Below are 19,700 nucleotides of genomic sequence, written 5' to 3' on the forward strand. Positions count from 1 at the left end.
ACTGTGCTGGGACTGTACCAGAGGTCTTGCCATCACAGTCCCGCTTTGTGTACGTTTCTGTAATACTGACTAAATAAAATGACACGAATGCGCCTATTCTCCTTGCATGTCTCGTTGCTAGAGATAATTTCGTGTTAATGGCGAGTCCCATGATACGGTGGTGGTGGTGGTGGTATTGTGGTGACGGTGAAAGAGCTCGCCCATGATGTAGTGAGCATCGAAGTCCTTCATTGTCAAATGCGTGATCAGAAGAGCATTATTTCACAACAAAATGCGCTGTTTCGAACCACTGTCCTTCGGGAAGTGTACAACGATAACCACTTTATAAGCAGCCGCACGCAGTAAAAGAAGCGTGGGAAAAAGTGCCTGTCGTAAAAGTAGCGCTGAATGAAACCTGAATTCATAAATATTAACAGCTGTCGTGTTATGGCTATTCTGTGACTACCGTCCTTCTCAAAGTGCCCCCCCCCCTCCCTCCCTGTTTTACTAGCATTGCGAGGTACGTAATGAACGATCAAGGCACACTGTTCAAACAGAACTTCACAGCATAGCACGCTCCTCTAGCTATAGAGTCACCATCCCGAATGATATCGTCATTTTTCTTCTGCACTCTTAAAAATGGGGGCGGGAGGGGGGTCGAGGTAGCTTGCCGTTGTTGGCCGCACTCAAGTGGGCATCGTTACTACACTCTTAGAAATGAACTTCACCGCATAGCACGCTCCTAGCCAACCATGACCTCGAATGATATCGTTATCTGGCCTGATTTGGTGAAAGCGGGAGGTGTACGCCTTTTTTGTGACAATTATGAACAGCATAAGTGTCACAAAAAAGGCGTACGCCTCCCGTTTTCAACAAATCATACCAGATAACGATATCATTCCAGGTGATTGTTGGCTAGTGGCGTGCTATGCGGTGAAGTTCATTTTTAAGCGTGTACTATACCCAAAAGAAAAGGAAAGTGGGAGAGGGGAGTTGAGGACTTCAAAGTGATGCATAGGGCAGGATGACCGATGACTGATGGGACGGAGGCACACTCTAGGTGAGAGGTGCAACTTCACCTCATATCACGCTCCTAGCTAACCGTCATCTCGAATGATATCGTTATCTGAGATGACTTGTTGAAAACGAGGGGCGTATGCCTTTTCTGTGACAATTATGGCCGGCATAAGTGTCGCAGAAAAGGCGTACGCCTCCCGTAACGATATCATTCGAGACGATGGCTGGCTAGGAAGCGTGCTATGCGGTGAAGTTCATTTTCAAGAGTGTGGTTGGTCGAAAATTTTAGGTGTGCTGACGCACTGCCAACCTTTCCTGACCACACCTTCGGTGTCTCTGAATCGGCTATGTAGGCTTTCGCCGTCTCACCATCCACGATGAAATTGCTGGGTCCACGGTTATATCCAGCCCACGAACGCGTGCTGCTCTAAAAATTATTTTATTGTAGCGCGTTGGTTGGCTGGATTTATACCCTTTGTGCAACGTACTGAGGGCGCTTCGGTCCTCCTGCACTATGTGAGGCTCGCCAAATTGCCGTGAGCCATGTGGTAGAATATCGCCTCTGGCGATGAAACACCTCAATCATCATGACTGCCACGAACTTTTAGTGATGTATAGTGATGTCACGAACTTTTCGCGAACCTGGAGTTCGTGGTCGAACCCGCTGGTTCGCGCGGTTTGATCAACTTTTTTATAAGATTCGCCGGGGTTCGCCAAGGTTCGCAGACTTTACCTTTCTAGTCAAGAGTTAGAAATATACTGTTCTTGATACAGCTTTTATAAGGGACAAGATTGAGTCTGAAATCGAATGCTAACAATGTACAGCGCACGCAGAAAAATTTAAAAGGCGTCTGTTTGTGCAAACTGTCGTCATTGCGTCGCACCACGACAGCTCGCTAGGTAATGCCCATAACAGGTATCTGACAGGTTTTTCATCTGACTATAGCACAAGCACAGATGATCACAACCAATTTGACTTCCCAAAATTAAGACTTACAGCATCACCTTACGGACATAACACCAATACGTGTCAACTTTTCGAATCCTAAGCCGTATGCTTCCGAACTCGGGAATGAGGTATTGGCACGCATGCGCAGTGTTGTCGAACCTCGACGAACCTTTGAGACCCCGAATGAAAGCGAATTTTGCGAAGCTTTGCGAATTTGCGCACTCTAAAAAAAAAAAAAAAGGGTGGAGCAATTGCACCTTTTAGGAGGTAATAGTTGTCGCATATGTTATGCCTAAAAGGTTGCAAAGTTCTACACTCTGAACTTTACCGCATAGCACGCTCCCAGCCAACCATTATCTCGAATGATATCGTTATCTGCCCTGATTTGTTGAAAACAGGGGGCGTACGCCTTTTCTGTGACAATTATGAACAGCATAAGTGTCACAGAAATGGCGTACGCCCCCCGTTTTCAACAAATCAGGGCAGATAACGATATCATTCGAGATGATGGTTGGCTAGGAGCGTGCTATGCCGTGAAGTTCATTTCTAAGAGTGTTCCTACTACCTGACTCTCTGCCACGAATGATAGGGAATTACCACTTCAGATTCGGTGAGCGAGGGGGCGTACGCCTCTTTGCAGCAATTTGGATATATGATAATTGCTTTTGCCACCCTGTTACACCCTTTAGCAGTCGCTATGTTGACCTAGGTGGTAATTATAGTAGTTACCACCTTTTCACACCCTTTTTTCTTAGAGTGAACTTTGCTTTCGTGACGCGTGAGCGAACGCTTTCGTGACATCTTCGATTCATCTCTGACCAAAATAAAGTTGTTGTTCTAATTATTGCTGTACACTCTTAAAAATGAACTTCACCGCATAGCACGCTCCAAGCCAACCATCATCTCGAATGATATTGTTATCTTCCCTGATTTGTTGAAAACGGGAGGTGTACGCCTTTTTTGTGACAATTATGAACAGCATAAGTGTCACAAAAAAGGCGTACGCGTCCCGTTTTCAACAAATCAGGGCAGGTAACGATATCATTCGAGATGATGGTTGGCTAGGAGCGTGCTATGCGGTGAAGTTCATTTTTAAGAGTGTAGTTGCACGCCCTTCTTGGACACTCCGTTTTGCGTTAATTGTCCAAAAATGTGTTCACCTCCTGTCTTCAAAAAGTATAGTATAAGGGAACAGAGAGGGGTACCATTCGGAATGACGGTTGGCTAAGGGCAGTCGATAGCAGTGAAAGGGCGTAGACTATCTGGTTCAGCTGCTAGCTTCCAAGGGCAGTGTTATGTGGCTAAGTTCTGCTTTAACTGCGGAAGCAGCTTCGAGAGAGCAATCACCTATTTGCGAGCGGGGCATCACCCGTTAGAATAATAAACCCACCTTTATCGAGCAGGTCCGGGTGAATTGCAATGGAGATGCTAAGGCAAGTGTCACTAAGCACCTTGGGCATCTGTCGGCCCAAAAGGCATATACTAACCCCCCCGTCCCCCACTCCTTCCTGCTGTCCTCTCTCCATCTGTCCATGTCTGTACGCCGCTCATAGCCACAGTTGCTTCGCGGCGCTGACACGAAATAATAATGATAATAAAAACTTTGGGCATTTGATCAGAATAAAACACCCAGCACTCAAGTCTATACACATTGGCGTACGCGTGTGTCTTGGAAAGCTATCATACTACATAGACAAGCGAGCATACTCTAAAAACAAAGCTTCACCGCATAGCCGGCTGTGCGCCAACCATTCACTCTTAAAAATGAACTTCACCACATAGCACGCTCCTAGCCAACCATCATCTCGATTGATATCGTTATCTGCCCTGATTTGTTGAAAACGTGTGCGTACGCCTTTTTTGTGACAATTATGAACAGCATAAGTTCACAGAAAAGGCGTACGCCTCCAATTTTCAACAGATGAGGGCAGATAACGATATCATTCGAGATGATGGTTGGCTAGCAGCGTGCTATGTGGTGAAGTTCATTTCTAAGGCCGTGAGGCGTACGTGAGGCCGACAACGGCAAGCCCTTTCACCACCACCACCACCACCATCATTTTTAAGAGTGTTTCCACGAATGATAGAGTTATCGCTTCTGATTCGAGGAGGGCGTATGCCTTTTTGTGGCAATTTGGATATATGGTAATTGCCACTAAAAGGCGTACGTCTCCATCTCTCCTCGAATCAAAAGGAGATAACCCTATCATTCGCGGCAATGGTTGGCGCACAGCGTGCTATGCGGTGAAGCTCTGTGTTTAGAGTGCAGGGTAGAGGTTTAAAAGTACACTCTAAAGACAGAGCTTCACCGCGTAGCACGCTCCTAGCTAGCCATCATCCCAAATGACAAAGTTCACTGGCTCGATTTGATGAAAACGGGAGGCACATGCCATTTTTATGTCGCAACTATGAACGGCATAATGCCACAAACATGGCGTACGCCCCCCCCCCCCCCCCGCTTTCAGCAAATCAGGAGAAAGAACGACGTCACTCGGGATGATGGTTGGCTATAGGAGCGTGCTATGTGGTGAAGTTCATTTTTACGCTGGCCATGACACGTCGAGTCTGGGAGGTACCCGGGTTCGAATCCCGGTGCCGGCTGTGCTGTCTGGTAGTGTTTCCTGGGTTTTCCTCGGACGCTTTCAGACATATATGTCAGAACAGTTCCCTTAGAAGTCGGCCCAGGACGCACATTCCCCCAGGGCGTAAGTCGTGACGTTGCCCACCTCTGTGAGGCCGACAACGGCAAGCCCTTTCGCCACCAAAACCACCACCACCACCACCGCCATTATTTTTAAGACTGTAGCAAAGCGCATCCATCATGTACACTTTTCTTTCCTGGTGACTATTCTTTCTTCACATACACAGCGATTATGCAATGAAGGGATGTCTTGCCTATATTGCCGACAAACTCACCTTTAAGGGTAGACCACCCATCCAGTATATTTTAGTTATCTATACGAGATATATGAAAAAAAGAAAAGGATTTGTAGAGTTGTACGTCTTCACATGTAGCGTATTACGCACGAGGGGGAGGAAGATCGACTTCCTAAGGAGAAGGGTCATGTCAGTCTTCTGTATCCGCGGGAGCCAACTCTGTATGTTTCGTTGAAAGAAGCAAGTAAATGGCGTGCTCGAAGGCATACTTAATTCACGAAGCAGTCTATCAGGAGGTACCATCTCAAAGTACTTCCTTCGGGGGGAAGGGAATTGATTTTTGTTCGTAGAAAAACAGGAAAGGTCAGTGAAACGCAAGGTCGATCTGATGTCCATTGAGAAAACAAAAAACGAAGATGAAAAGGAAACGAAAACGGAAGAAGACGGAATAGGAGGAGGGGGGTGGGGGAGAAAGCTTCCTGCACTCTCAAAACAGAGCTTCACCGCATAGCACGCTCCTACAGCCAACCATCATCCCGATTCCCGAATGACGACGTTCTCTCCCTTGATTTGATGAAAACTGGGGGGCGTACGCCATTTTTGTGGCAATAATGCCACAAAAAAATGTGTACAGCCCCATTTTCAGCAAATCAGGGGAAAGAATCACGTCATTCATGACCAAAAAGAACCTTACCAGCTACATTCTAAACATGGACTAATCAATTTATCCTCATTGTGCATTTAATTTTGTTACCTCGTTACTTTGTTATTTTGTAATTTGTTACTTTGTATATTGTTATTTTGTATTTTGTTAGTTTCTCATTTTTTACTGCTGCTGTATACGGTGTACATTGGCAGGGGAGCCTTAGTCAAGCCTCATCGGCTTTTTGCTTCCCCTTCCAACCGAAAGGAAAATAAAATATGGAATTGAATTGAATTCGGGATGATAGTTGGGTAGGAACGTGCTATGTGGTGAAGTTCGTTTTTAAAAGTGTAGTGTGGTTTGCCGCTGCGATTTAAATTAATTCGTCACCAATATGGGGCGCTAATTCAGAGTCGAGTACGCGAAGACGAGTAACTAAAAAAAAAAAAAAAAAGAGGACACCGAAGTGCGACCTCAAAGGATTGAATCCTGTGAATTCAGAATCGTAGCGAATATATGTAGGACTCCGAATCCTTACAACTAGGATCTTCCCAATGACAGTAATTATATCGTCGTAATCTTGGTGGCTCACGCTGTCCCCCCCCCCCCCCAAGCAGCGTTTCTCTGTGCGGAAGTATCATAAAACCAATTTCTAATTTTGAGAAATATATGACGCCTTGATGTGCCCATCCGTGCTTCTGGTGCTATTACGCCTCAAAGATCGATCTCTGTCTCCTCGCCACAGCTGCTGGCAATCTTCCAACGTGGGGCGGAGAGCGGAGACGCGCGTTGTTGCCAGACGCGATAACTCACAGTGAAGTCGCCTAACTCTCGGAGAATCCGAAACTACGCAGATTTGCGGACTGTTTCCAAAAATTCGTGAAAGCGCGTTCACTGTCGGCATTTATTATATTGCGTACTGAGTATTCGAGACAAGTTGATTAGTAATACGAAATAAAATTGATTTATTTAAAATTAATTTTATTTTGTAAGTAAGCGGGGGCACATTATACGGTTAGGAGCATCTGAGCATATTCAAAGAAAAGCGACAGGATAGGATATATGCAGATGATGTATGATGACGTATGTCGATGTAAACTATGTACGTATGTGTACATGTACACTCTTAAAAATGAGCTTCACCACATAGCCCGCTCCTAGCCAACCATCATCCCGAATGACAACGTTCTCGCCCCTGATTTGTTGAAAACGGGAGGCGGAGCCTATTTTGTATTTGGCGTGCATAATGGTACAAAATAGGCTCCGCCTCCCGTCTTCGACAAATCAGGGGCGAGAACCTTGTCACTCGGGATGATGGTTGGCTTGGTTGGTTGGATGGTTGGCGTGCTATGTGGGGAAGCTCATTTTTAAGAGTGTAGGTGCTTGTGCTGAGCAGTTAAGTTTTTGTGCATAAAACTGCACCTGGACAAGTGCAATGCAGTCTGATATTTCGATCTCCTTTTACAGTTTTGATAGTCTATCCATAAGTCTTGCGTCTGTCAGGAAGAGGAGTAGGTGGATCTGTCACAATATTTCGTCGGAACAACGGCTCAGCACTGCACAATTGAACTAATTACCGAGCTAAAAGCGCTAACAGAACATAAAATATGACACACACACAGATAGCGCACAGATAACACATAGATGCGCTATCTATGCGTGCACGTCCATGGGTTGGCATTTTCCCAAGAATTCATTCAACATCGGATTTCCTCACAGTCCGCATCACATCATATCACCATCATAAGGTCACCTACGCAACTGCTCATGGAGACCATAAAATAAATAAATAATAAATAAATATAAATAATAATAAATAAATATAAATAATAATAAACAAATATAAATAATAATAAATAAATAAAAACAAATAAATAAATAAATAAGCCATCACGTCACAGCCGACCATTCAAGTTCAACTCAGTCTCAGTGTTGATTATGGATTTTCAGAACTGATCACTTCAAATGCCATCACGGTGCATTGTACTTGTAACTATAATGGATGCACGTGCGGAGGGGTATAAGCTGTTGGTTGATGACAGCTATAAGCGCTTGCACGCGAACATAGCAGATCGCGCGTTCGTGTGGCTTTGTACGGCCACCTTTTCTCACGCGCTATCGATCACGCATGACGCACGAGGCTTCAACCTCACACTGACTCCAACTTCAAAACCCATCACATCGCATCATAGCCCTTCACTCAACTTGAACTTCGATATCACGCCACCTCGTAGCCCTTCATTTGTTTTTAATGGCGTGTTAGCGCCGCGAAGCAACTGCGACTATGAGCGGCGTACAGACGTGGACAGATGGAGAGAGGACAGCAGGAAGGAGTAGGGGACAGGGGGGTTAGTATGCGTCCTGGGCCGACTTCAGGGGGAACTGTGCCGACATTCGTCTGGAAAGTCTTCGGAAAACCCAGGGAAAACCTCAGACAGCACGACCGGTGACAGGATTCGAACCCGCGTCACCTCCCAGTCTCGGCGTGGAAAGCGATCATCCTAACCACTACTATGCCACGGGAGCTGGTGTAGCCCTTCATTCAACCTCACATCATTCTCCACGACGTGATGGTGAGCGAGGTCGCGGCAAGGCCATCATGAATGAATTCGCCGACCTACGCACGTGTGTGTCGTTTTTTGGTATTCTTTTAGCACTTTTAGTGGTATGCAGTGCCAATAAAACGAGGCGTATTTGAAGAACCGAACTAAGAAACACGCTAGTCAAAATTGGCTATGGATTGGCTATGGATTGGCTGTGGAACCCACAAAAGGACGCGGCCTGCGCTCTGCAGTGCTGTGCATGGCATCGTTACAAGATGAGGGCTTATTTGCCATCGAAAATTTGTCCGTCACGGCGCAACGCTGTGCCGCGATGAAGCACACCGGCCGCTTCTGCGCCGAGCCGGTTCACGTCACGCCACGTTGCACCCGATTGAAGCCAACAATGTCGTCACGCAATGACGCAAGCTTCGCTCATTCTCGGACGGGGTTCGGAAGGGATCCTCGCGCGTGTCCATCCAAGACCCCCCGCCGCGTGCCACAGATGAACTACTCTCATTATACATCTCGTGTAAAAAAACATATAAGGTGTTTGCCATGCATTCCACCGCAGCTATACAACAACGAAAACGGAAAACACTTCTGGAGCATCTTCCTATGACGACAATGCCGTCACTATATGCGGGGAAAGAAAGAAGGCGTCCAGGGCCACACTGCCGGCGATGAACGAGGCGTGCTACGCAAACAAAAACAACAACAATAACAAATGCATGCAGTGACGATGAGTGAGAAAATCTGACAGAGAAAAAAAAAAGTGGACTATAATGTTGGCTATTGCTATATTGCTATAACATATACTGTACTGACTTCGCTGTTCCCTGTTCCGAAGTATATAGGCTCCTATACTATGTTATAGTCGTGTGTTTCTGCCTCGTAGTATCTGCGTAGATGTTGCATCTTCATGTCATTCATAACCAACTCACATGAAATAGGGTAGAGGGTACCCCATCCTATAAGTGGTAAAACGGGAAGTGACACTGTTTCTGCTGTTGTTGTTGTTTTTAAGTGGCAGCAAAGGCCCTCCTCATTTTGTCGCTCACCGTTAATGTCACCGAGCAACACGCTGTCACCGTGGCTGGCAAATCAATCGGCAATAACACGCCATGACCACCAACTAACCGTGCCAACCAGTGTCAACTGTGGAGGCGTTGAGGTCATTACGGAGATCATGTGCAGACTGCGATGGCTATACATGCAGTTCTTGACACACAAGAGCTCAGATTCTGTGCCTTCTATTCTGCCTTCATTCTGTGTCACCGTATACCGCGACACACACTGGCCAGACACTTTTGCAGCGGTTTCGCCTGAACGTCCCGTACGGTTCAACGGTTTCTACACAAAGTCGGGAGTGCTGACCCAGCGAACTCTTCGGTATGTGCAACAGTAATAGACAGTGTAGACAGTTATTTTTTTTTTTTCTCCTACCATCATCATCGGACGGAACACGCCATTTTGTACTGCGCAAGATACACACTCCTGATGATTTGATTAAGGTCTCTCAACCGTATATAGATGACAGAAATTGCGTCATATCGTAGAGAATTATGGGCACCTTGGAGCCAAAGGGCAGGGTCGCTGCGCTCTCCTCAGCACTTGAGCTGCGCCTAGGGTTGCCACCAGGCCGGTATTATACCCGCACTGCCGGTCATTTGCTCTCTCTGCCGGTTGCCGGTAGGAAAGTGATACCGGCAGCCTTTTGCCGGTATTTGTGGCTCAACACCTTTCATAGGGGCTTTTACGGGGTTTTCCTTTCAACATTCCACTTCAGCTTGAATAAATCTGGAGCACAGACCCAACTCCGTAGTCACCAGTCGTTTTCTTAGTTATTCATTATTATTATCATTGTTGTCTCGAGCCAGTACGCTCATTCTTTCTCTCTCTCTCTCTGTATACTGGCCACCCCTCACTTACTTTCCCTTTCCTGCGAACATTTCCTCCTTTCCCTCTATTCCACCTCCTCTCCCTCAGCCGGTATTTTTCACTACGAAAGGTGGCAACCCTAGCTGCGCCATGGAGAACGTTCGAGATTTGTACGCGTGTTTGCTAGATAGCGTTTTTGCTTGTTCGCTGGATTTCCAGTGTCACAATTAGACGCATACTGTACCGGGAGGTAGGGTTTGTGATTACATTTCTTTCTTAATTGAGCTGGAGGATAACACGGCAGGAGCAAAAAATTGGCCGGATGACGAGTAAAACCCTTCTTATTTTTGTTTTCACATCCAATCTAGCCCAATTCAATGTAAATGTGCACATGCTTCCCGTTCCCTTATTGCCTGACACGGTCCGATGCTTCGCACGAGGGATTCCACCCACGAGGGTGGAGTGAGTGATCCTGTCACTCAGTTGCCGGATCAAGTTTTGTGGACAGCACGCGCGGTATAGCAGTTACTGAGCGTCCGTGCAGCATTGCCTTGTCCTTGCCGCAGCGCAATTTGCGGGCGTGTCGAGACGGTCATTAATTGCGGTGCGAAAGGAGGAAGGTTTTCTCCGTCGATGACGCGCTCAGCGTTGCATTCGGGAAGACATGTTACCATCGCTGGGCGTGCCGCCGTAGCTGCATGTGTTTTATACGCACGTGCATGGTTTTTTTTTTTTTATAGCCTCGCATGTTTGAACTGCATACAGATTCGTGTTGTCGTGTAAAGACCTGTACAGGGGCTAGATTTTGAACTTTTCGCTATCCCGTAACGCTTGCTAAACGCTCGTGCTCCCCGGTTGACGGCCAATGCGCGTGACGGAATGAGCGCGCAAATTTTGAAAAATAGCTATAACGATCGCTATGTGCACATCAAGATTGAGCCCCAGGCGCTTGTATGTTTTGTTCACGAAAAGTGTAAGTTGGCAGTCTGATCACGAAGAACTGTAAATATAGACTCAACACACAGCGCGGTGCATGAATGTAGGGACACCGCAGAAAATGGCGGTACAGCGCTCCGGTCCCAATAGACCTTTTTTTTTTTTTATTTGAGACGGGTGGGCTACACCTTTTTAGAAAGATCAGGAAAAGATCTTCCCGGAACAGCACCGCAAGCGGTACTGCCCCGACGACCTTGTTATCGGCCGCGCGTTCAAAGACACGGCCCACCCAGGGGCGGACCGCGTTATCAAGGGGCCCTTCTCCAAATACGAAGGACCGGCTCCCTTTCGCCTCCCTCCACCTTTTTAGAAAAGCAAGCGCCACCTATGGCACGCAAAGGCTCACGGGGTACCTGGAGCGTCTTCCAGCATTATCAGATGACCAGAGGTGGAGGTAGAAGAAGAACAACAACATTCCGGGTGTGCGCAGCAGCAGCGTCGGCTGGGCTAAACCATAACCGAAGCAGACGACAAAGCAGTGTCCCTGAAAGTTCCCATGCTGCTTTGCGCCTCGCGCTTGGTGGCGCTCGCATCTTTTTAAAATCGTCTATTTCACGCTGTCAAAAGCGTTCTATTCTGTTCAGCATCGTTGACCACCACAGAAAAGATATAAGCTTCATTTTTACGAGCTTGTGTCACATACGTAATATTTTGGGCGCAGTCTCGCGTTCAGCATTGCAAATATAGTCGTACACTTGGAGTTTTACGTAAATTTATCTCGTCACTCAGAACCAAAAGGAATATTAAGTCGCCTAATACTTCGTGCGTCAGCCACTGGCCGCAATGACGTCGTTGAGCACTTTCGTTAGGCTGTGAATGGTGCCGGTATCGATGGGCTCCCGCGCATCCCTTTTTTATTCTTTCGAGCACCCTCTGACGGGCACAAGACTGGCATCTGTGCGCGTAAATTCACCGCTCAACGATTCCCCAGAGTTTTTGCAGGAAGCAGTGCTGGAACCAAGGGGGGGGGGGCGATCGCCCTCTCAAAACGTCAGTTTATACATTAGATTTCCCTCCCTCCCCTCCCCACTACACGTTCCCGGAAAAGAAACCGCCCCCCCCCCCCTCCGAAACCTAGGGTCTTGATCTGCCCCTTGCAGGAAGCGCCCCAAACTATCATCACTCATCCGCCACTGAAGTCCTGTTTGAAATAGTAAAGCGGGCCCTTGCGCAATTCCCCCCAGTAGTGAGTGACCAGAACCGTCAGGAGTCACGACCGTCCCGGTTAAACTTTCTTCACGTTGCTGAAGATCACCTGAAACGAGACACACCTATGGGAGGAGGCCTCGCTTTCGTCGAGCCGGTAGCCGTTGAGGTGCTAATGAAAGAGCTCACCGTCGTCGAGGTCTCAAAAAGATGAGCAACGTTACGAGTAACGCTCTGGGAGAGAATGTGCGTCTTGGGCCGACTTCTACGGAACTGTGTCGACATATACCTGACAGCCGATCTGAGGAAAATTCAGGAAAAACCCCTGACAGCACAGCCGGCACCGGGATTCGAAGCCGGGTACATTCCAGTCTCGACGTGACATGGGGCCGGTACCGCTAACCACTGAGCCACGCGAGTTGGTAACGTCGTCGAGTCGGTGCTCATGTGTTGCCGGGCAAAGTGTATACTCAGGCGCGCCTTATACGGGAATCGGTGAGTCTCGGAGAACTCTTCGTGGCTCCCCGCGGACGATAGCTTTCCTGTACAGTGAATGATGGCGTTCAGAATCATCCATTGGAGACAGCGATCAGGAATCATCAATGGTTGGCACATAGCGTGCTATGGAGTGAAGTTCAGTTTCTTCAGTCTTCTTTTTTTTTTCTTCTTTTTTTTTTGCTACAGTCGTGACGATGCCCACTTCTCTGTGACCAACAACGGCGAGCCGATCCTGCCATTACCACCCCCACCCCCCACCTCCGCCCTCAGTTTTTAGAGCTCAGTATATTGATTTTTTCCACTGGATTACATGACAGAGGAACACACACACACAAAAAAGAAAACAGGACGTTTCGACACCTATACAGGCGACCTCATCAGAATGAACGCAACGAAATGTTGAGGTAGTTAGCGTGGGAAACCTTTTAATCCCTTGTAACAAACAGGCAGAGGCCCCCCTGTGAATGTTACATGAACTTTTTTTCTTTTTTTTTTTTTTTTTTCGCTGTGAATGTACCAGGATTCTAGGAACTTCCTTATCCCCCATCTTTGTTTCCTAGCTAAAGTCGTCACATTCTGGAAGAAAAAAACTATATGCGGAAGTTGCTTCCTGCCTTTTAGTATGTTTCCAGTTTTTAAAGTGAACCTCGCCTCGTCAGGCGTGAACAGCTTCGTGGGCTGCCCTCTTTGGTAGCTCACTCGGTCACGTGCTGGCTTGCTGAGCTCGAGATCGCGGGTTCAAACCCGGCCAAGGACGGTATATCAATGTGGGGGAGGTCGACATTGCTTCCAGTACGATGTGTCGGAGGTTTCCGATGCACGTGAAAAGAACCCCAGGCGGTCGACGATATCCGCAGTCCTACACTCTTAAAAATGAACTTCACCGCATAGCACGCTCCTAGTCGACCATCGTCTCGAATGATATCGTTATCTGCCCTGATTTGTTGAAAATGGGGGGCGTACGCCTTTTTGTGACACTTATGCTGTTCATAATTGTCACAAAAAAGTCGTACCCCCCCCCCCCCCGTTTCCAACAAATCGGGTCAGGTAACGATATCATTCGACATGATGGTTGGCCAAGAGCGTGCTATGCGGTGAAGTTCATTTTTAAGAGTGTACCCTGCGGCGCGTACGCCTTTTTCTTTTTACTATAGGCAGATACATACAACTTATGTGTAACATCACGATACCGTTACTTTCATGGGTATCCCTGAGCTGAACTGTCCATTTTTACAACTATTGCTAAAAAAAATGCCTGATGCGGTTGCGCAGCGCGGAGACTCGGCTCGGCTGCATGAGGCCCACGTCGGGCTTGGCCTTGCGCGTTCTCGGTCAGACGGCATCCACGGGGTATTTTTGCGTAACGAACGCCGACGACCGACCCGTAAAGACCATGAGCTAAATTCAGCAGGTGCGTGCGTAAGACTTGCTGCGTGAGTCTTACGCATGTGCTTGCTATCATACTTTCCATCTTAATTTGGCATTTGCGTTATAGTGGCATAATCTACATAGGCGTCCCCATAATTTTGCACCGGTCTCACTTATGAAAGTTCGTAAGAAATTGGTATGAAAGCATATACTGGCCATTCTCCGCGGTTTTCAACAATTCTGAATCAGATGACACAGCTCTGAAAATGTGAAACCGCGGGTCCTACGCGATTAGGTTGTAAGGTGTCACTATACAACGCACTGGACGTGAGCGGTGCCCTCTATGTTCGTAATGGCTTAATAATTATTTCCCATTACAAACAATACTTCATGATCTGATTATAAAAAAAAAGGAACGGGTGCTACGTGAATACCATCGATCATAACTATAGGATGTTTTTAACTATAGGACCTCCATCTGTATATTAAATGTACGCATATTTTTGGTCAACAATAAACTCTATTTGATTGATTGATTGATTGATTGATTGATTGATTGATAACACAACAACTATTTTACGTGTTACGGCCTATACATTTTGTATCAGTACAGCTACATGCCTACCTCCTAGCTTATATACTTCATAACGAGACACGGTTCTAAGCAACAAAATATACAGGGTGTTTCACCTAAAGTGATAAAAATTCTAACTGGCGACGTATCCGTCGGATCATTGTGGAGCTTTCGGTAATTATCTTCTGGAAACTTTTACCACCATGGAGGAAGGCCTTGGACAAGTTTTAATTGTGGGAAATTTATTTTTGTCAACTGAACTTTGAAAAATGCAAAGCGAATCTCACTTTTTTCACAAAAATACAGGGTGTGTGCAGAAAAACGTGACCCGCATTTTTACATGTAACTCGTTGTCTACTTACCCGAGGAACTTCCGGTAGCGTACGATGGCGTATTTATGCGTGCGAAAGCTACAAAAAAATCCTGAAAGCCATACTCAGCGTAAAAAAATTAACAGAGCGCGAAAACATCGGCTTCCATGCATTAGAATAGGACGGTCATGACAGTGTATGGTAGTGCATTTCGGTCTCATGAGAGTTATGTGCAGGCACCGCTAGGGGTACTACCGATGAGCATCCATGTGGGACATCATTTCGATTTCTGCACCGATAGCTCCCCCTAGCGGTACTTGAACGCAACACTCCTGCGTCCGCCATGCTGCCCTATTCTGATGCACGGAGGCCGAACTTTTCGTTGCTCTGTCTATTTTTTTAAGCTGAGTATGATTTCCACGATTTTTCTGCAGATTTCGCATTTAGCAGATTTTCTGCAGATTTCGCATAAATGCGCCATCGTGCGCCACCGGAAGTTCGTTAGTTAAGTAGGCAGCAAGCTAGGTGCCCAAAATGCGGGTAACGTTTTTCTGCACACACCCTGTATGATGTCCGCCACGGATAACTGCGGACCCAGCAAAAACTATGCACAGTATCGCAACACAAATAGTCGAAGGACTTAGTAAAAATTAAGCTTTAGCCCCTCCTGCTTAATTTTCGCGAAGAAGCGCGCGTGGAATGTGCGTCTAGATGAGGAAGTGTCCCCGCCTTCATTTGTTTTCCCTTTTTTGTGATAAGACGGTTGTCACAAGCATCAAGGTCAAAGGGGGAAAAAGAAAGGTAAAATAAGAGGCGGGAACACTTTCTCCTCTCTCCACATCTTCCGTGCGCTGTTCTTTGCGACAATCAAGCAGTCGAGGCTAAAGCGGAATTTTTACTAATTTTGTTTACTATCTTTATTGTTGGGGTACTGTGTATAGTTTTTGTTGGGTCTGTGGCTGTCCGTAGAGGACTTAATAGTTGAGGTTCGCTTGGCAATTTTCAAACTTCAATTGAAAGAAAAATATATTTCCCTCAATTGAAAATGGCGGCAAAGCTTTCCAGAAGGTAATTGCCGGAAGTCCCACAATCCTCCGGCAAGCACGTCGCCAGTTAGAATTTTTTATCACTTTAAGTGAAACACCCTGTATATAATAAAAACATGCGTTTTGAGCAGGTATACCACACTCTAAAAACTTTAGATGCGCATCGAGTCCGCATAGTGCGGCATCCTCTGCATGTTCCTCTTTGAGGACGTACGTGCACCTCAATGGGGGAGGGATTGAGGCAAGAGATGCGCCCTCCTCACTCAAAAATAGGGGGAAGAAATCGGTAAAAAAAAAATTATTTGTCAAAAACAATACCTTTGTCGCTTGCCTTCACCTCCTGACCCACACGCTTCCATTGTTTATTTATTTATTTGTTATTGTTAATGCCCCCAAGGCAAAGCGCTATACAGAGAACTTAGGTTAATCGCGATGGTCGTGGCGAACGAGGCACGCTGCATAATGAAGTAATGGAAGACATTCAAGAAAGAATATTGTGCATATTGGGGCATTGTGCCAAATGTGCGCTTAAATGCAGTAGCTTTGTAGGATCACGTGATATGATGTACGTCAGCTGGTCATAGGGTGTCGCCTATAGTCGCTTCGAAAGATGAATAGAGAAACATGGACACGAGAAGCACGTACGCAAAATGAAATAATTCGTGCACAATAAGATGCAAAATAAGTGTTAAATTTCGTAATTCCTCATATCACTTCATTTATTTAGTGCGCTACTCAGGTACTGATTGTGAAGTATTTGTGTGGTAACATACAAAAGTGTCAAGCCTGCATATGCATGCAGGTATGATTATGCAATGTACTAAAGAAAGTACCTTAGCTCCTTCATTCACACAAGAAGGTACTGTAGACGTATTTTCATTCGCTGTGTATTAATTTTCGCGAATCGCGCATTCAGTCATTGGCGAAGTTATTCGCGAGTATTTTTGTTTCGCGATTCCGAGGCTGTTTCTTTTCGCGGGGTAAACGTCAAGCTGTTTCGCGAGTACCATTTTTTTCGCGATTTTTTAGCGGTTGCGAAATTGGCGAAAATTAATACGTGCGTTCTTCCACCTTTGCGTTCTGTATATATCGCGATGGTGCTTGTGTTGACGCAACTTGGCGTATTCATATAGGTACTATAAATATTTCACGTGAATGATTATCTCCATAAGTGTCCACATTCTGGTAATGGATTATAAAAGCGATAAAAATAGTTTAATATAATCTTAACACCGCACAGGGATACGATATATGTGTGTGTATGTCTCTGACTGTGTCCCTGGGTGGTTTTAAGTTTGCACTGAACTATTTTTATCACATTTTATTCACTTTCACGAATGTATTTATTGATTGATTGATGATACGTTAAGATCGTTGTCGTGATGATGTTTTCTTTCTTACAGCCCCTATATGGCGGGCATCCTGTGGCTGCTGGCCTGCGTCTTTCTTGTAAGTACACACTTATGGTCTCACTTCCTTAATAACCATTGGACGAACTGGCTCACGAGTCATGCCTGTGTCTTGAATACAGCTACGTCACGTTGACAACTTCACATGCCATATTATGTCTTACTCACGACCTACTAAATTATAACGACCATGTCATAATCGGCAAACCCTATATGACGAGCCTGTAACACGATCCGCTAGGAGCGCTAGACATCGGCCCGCGAGATCTCCATCATGATTGGACAATGGAAATTTGAATTTTGAACACGCAAAAGCGGACGTATACAACTACCGTAGCAGACGACAGCAACAGCTTCTATGAAAACGCGTAGACTGATGATCTTTAGAAAGAAGCATCTCTCGTGGGACGTCCACGGCTTGTACAAAAATACTAAGGTAAGCCGAAGTACAAAGTATTGTAGAAGTTGAGGAAGCAATAACCGGGCCGATGAGTAGCACCACCGCTAGCTTCCAAATGCGGCGCTGGGAAGGAGTTTGTATGACATGGTCGCCAAAATCTAGTAGGTTGTGGTCTTACTCAGGTCAAAGTCAGGTACAGTATAGAGGGTCACGAATGATCCTAAATTCCATAACGAAAATATTTCGGAGAATTTTTATTGATGTGCTTTTGGCTGTTTACCGAAAACGATACAACGTTAAAACGGACTGTGTGCAAACCGATAGCATAGCTTGTGTGGTGGGTCTGCCACGATTAATTACGGTTCACCTACAACGACAGCGAAGAAGTACACAGAGGAACTGAAACATAGAAAAATTATGGACGTCATTCAATCATTCAATTGTGCCAAATATACTCTCGTCACATCCACAGTGATACCATACTGCGTTCTGAGGTGCTGAACACCATAGTGACGTCACGAACCTGTCAAGGTTCAAATTCGCAAAAGTTCGCAAAACTTTCATTCGGGAAATTCGAAAAAGTTCTCCAAGGCTCGACTGCAGTGCGCATGCGCGTCTATCTTTTTCCCGAATTTGGAAGCGCATGGTCTAGGAATCGAAAAGCTGCCACGTATTGGTGCTATGCTTGCAATATGACGCTGTAAGTCTATACTTGGAAAGTCAAAGTGAGGTTATTTGTGCTTTTGCTAGCTGGAAGGGGAGAACCTGGAAAACACCCGTTATATGTGGAACGAGGACGGTGCACAAACGTTATTTTAAACTTTCTAGCGCGTGCTGTACGTTCTTAACAGTCCATTTCAAACTCAATTTTGTGAAGTCATAAAAAGTATATCAATAACAGTATTTCTGACTGTTGATCAGAAATGAAAAAGGTATGTCAGTCTGTCAGTGTGGAACCTTGCGAACCGTGGCGAATCTCTCCAGGAATGGGAAAGTTCGTGGAACCGCGTGAGCCAGCGGGTTCCACAGCGGGTTCCACAGCGGGTTCCAGCGGGTTCGCGAAAAGTTTGTGACATCACTACTAAAAACTAGAAGGTGCACGCCGTTTTTTGACAGGTCAACTTGCAATTCAATCGGCGAAATATAAAGTGCCCAAAAAAGGCGTTCGCCTTCCATTTACAGCAAATCATGGAAGTGAACGACGACACTATACACTCTAAAAACAGAACTTCACCGCATAGCACGCTGTGCGGTGAAGTTCTGTTTTTAGAGTGTAGTGGTGGCAGTTCGCTATGATCTCTCTAAGACCCCGTCAGCGTCGTCAGCATCATCCTCATCGCCATCCTCTCATTTTTCCCCAATAGCAATGGGGTAGCATTCTGCTCAATGAACGGAAGTCATCCCCATATCATCGTCATCATGTACCTCTCTCTCTCTCTCTCTCTCTCTCTCTCTCTCGCTATGATCGTCCTCGCTCCTCTTTAATGCCGTTATGGCGGGCATTGGAACCTGCCTTCAGCGGAAAGTCAACTGGTCCCTGTATGCCGATGACATCTGTATTTGGACTACAAGCACTTCCCGTCCAGAACCCCGTCAGCGTCTTCAGCGCACGTTAGATGCCATTCGCCTCTATTTACTCCAGGCAGGAATGGAGATATCCGTAGAGAAAAGCGCATTTCTAGCCTTCACGCGCAAAGACATGCATAGATGTCGCCTGTATATTGGTGGAAGCCCACTGGAGCAGGTGACACATCACAAGTTTCTCGGCGTAACTCTATAATGGAATTTGTCGTGGAAGCGCCACATAGACGTACTTGAAAAGAAAGTCCAACGCTGGGTCAACGTCATTCGTCACTTCGCAGGTATGAGATGGGGACGAGACGAGAAGGATCTCCTCATGCTGCACAATGCCCTGCTTCGTGGCTCAGTAATGTACAGTCTTCCCGTCCGGCACGGACTTCCTCAGGCACTGGTACAAAGGATCCGAGCCCTGCTCGCGCGAAGCCTTCGGGTATGTCTCGGGGTCCCGCAAGGCGCTGAAACCCGCCTGGTAGTGGCTGAGGCCA

At 46.3% G+C, this 19,700-nt stretch overlaps 1 protein-coding gene across 1 annotated transcript in view; it reads left to right on the top strand.

Annotated features, from left to right (window-relative positions):
* The window catches only part of LOC135370150 (uncharacterized), a 185,475-nt gene that overhangs the window by 12,300 nt on the left and 153,475 nt on the right, over positions 1–19,700 (top strand). Inside the window, exon 2 of the mRNA XM_064603843.1 lies at positions 17,229–17,274. Coding sequence (XP_064459913.1) covers positions 17,236–17,274 — 39 coding nt within the window. The 5' untranslated portion in view covers positions 17,229–17,235. The remainder of the gene's footprint in view (positions 1–17,228; positions 17,275–19,700) is intronic.

Source organism: Ornithodoros turicata, chromosome 10 (genome assembly GCF_037126465.1).
Source record: "Ornithodoros turicata isolate Travis chromosome 10, ASM3712646v1, whole genome shotgun sequence".
NCBI classification, from domain to species: domain Eukaryota; kingdom Metazoa; phylum Arthropoda; class Arachnida; order Ixodida; family Argasidae; genus Ornithodoros; species Ornithodoros turicata.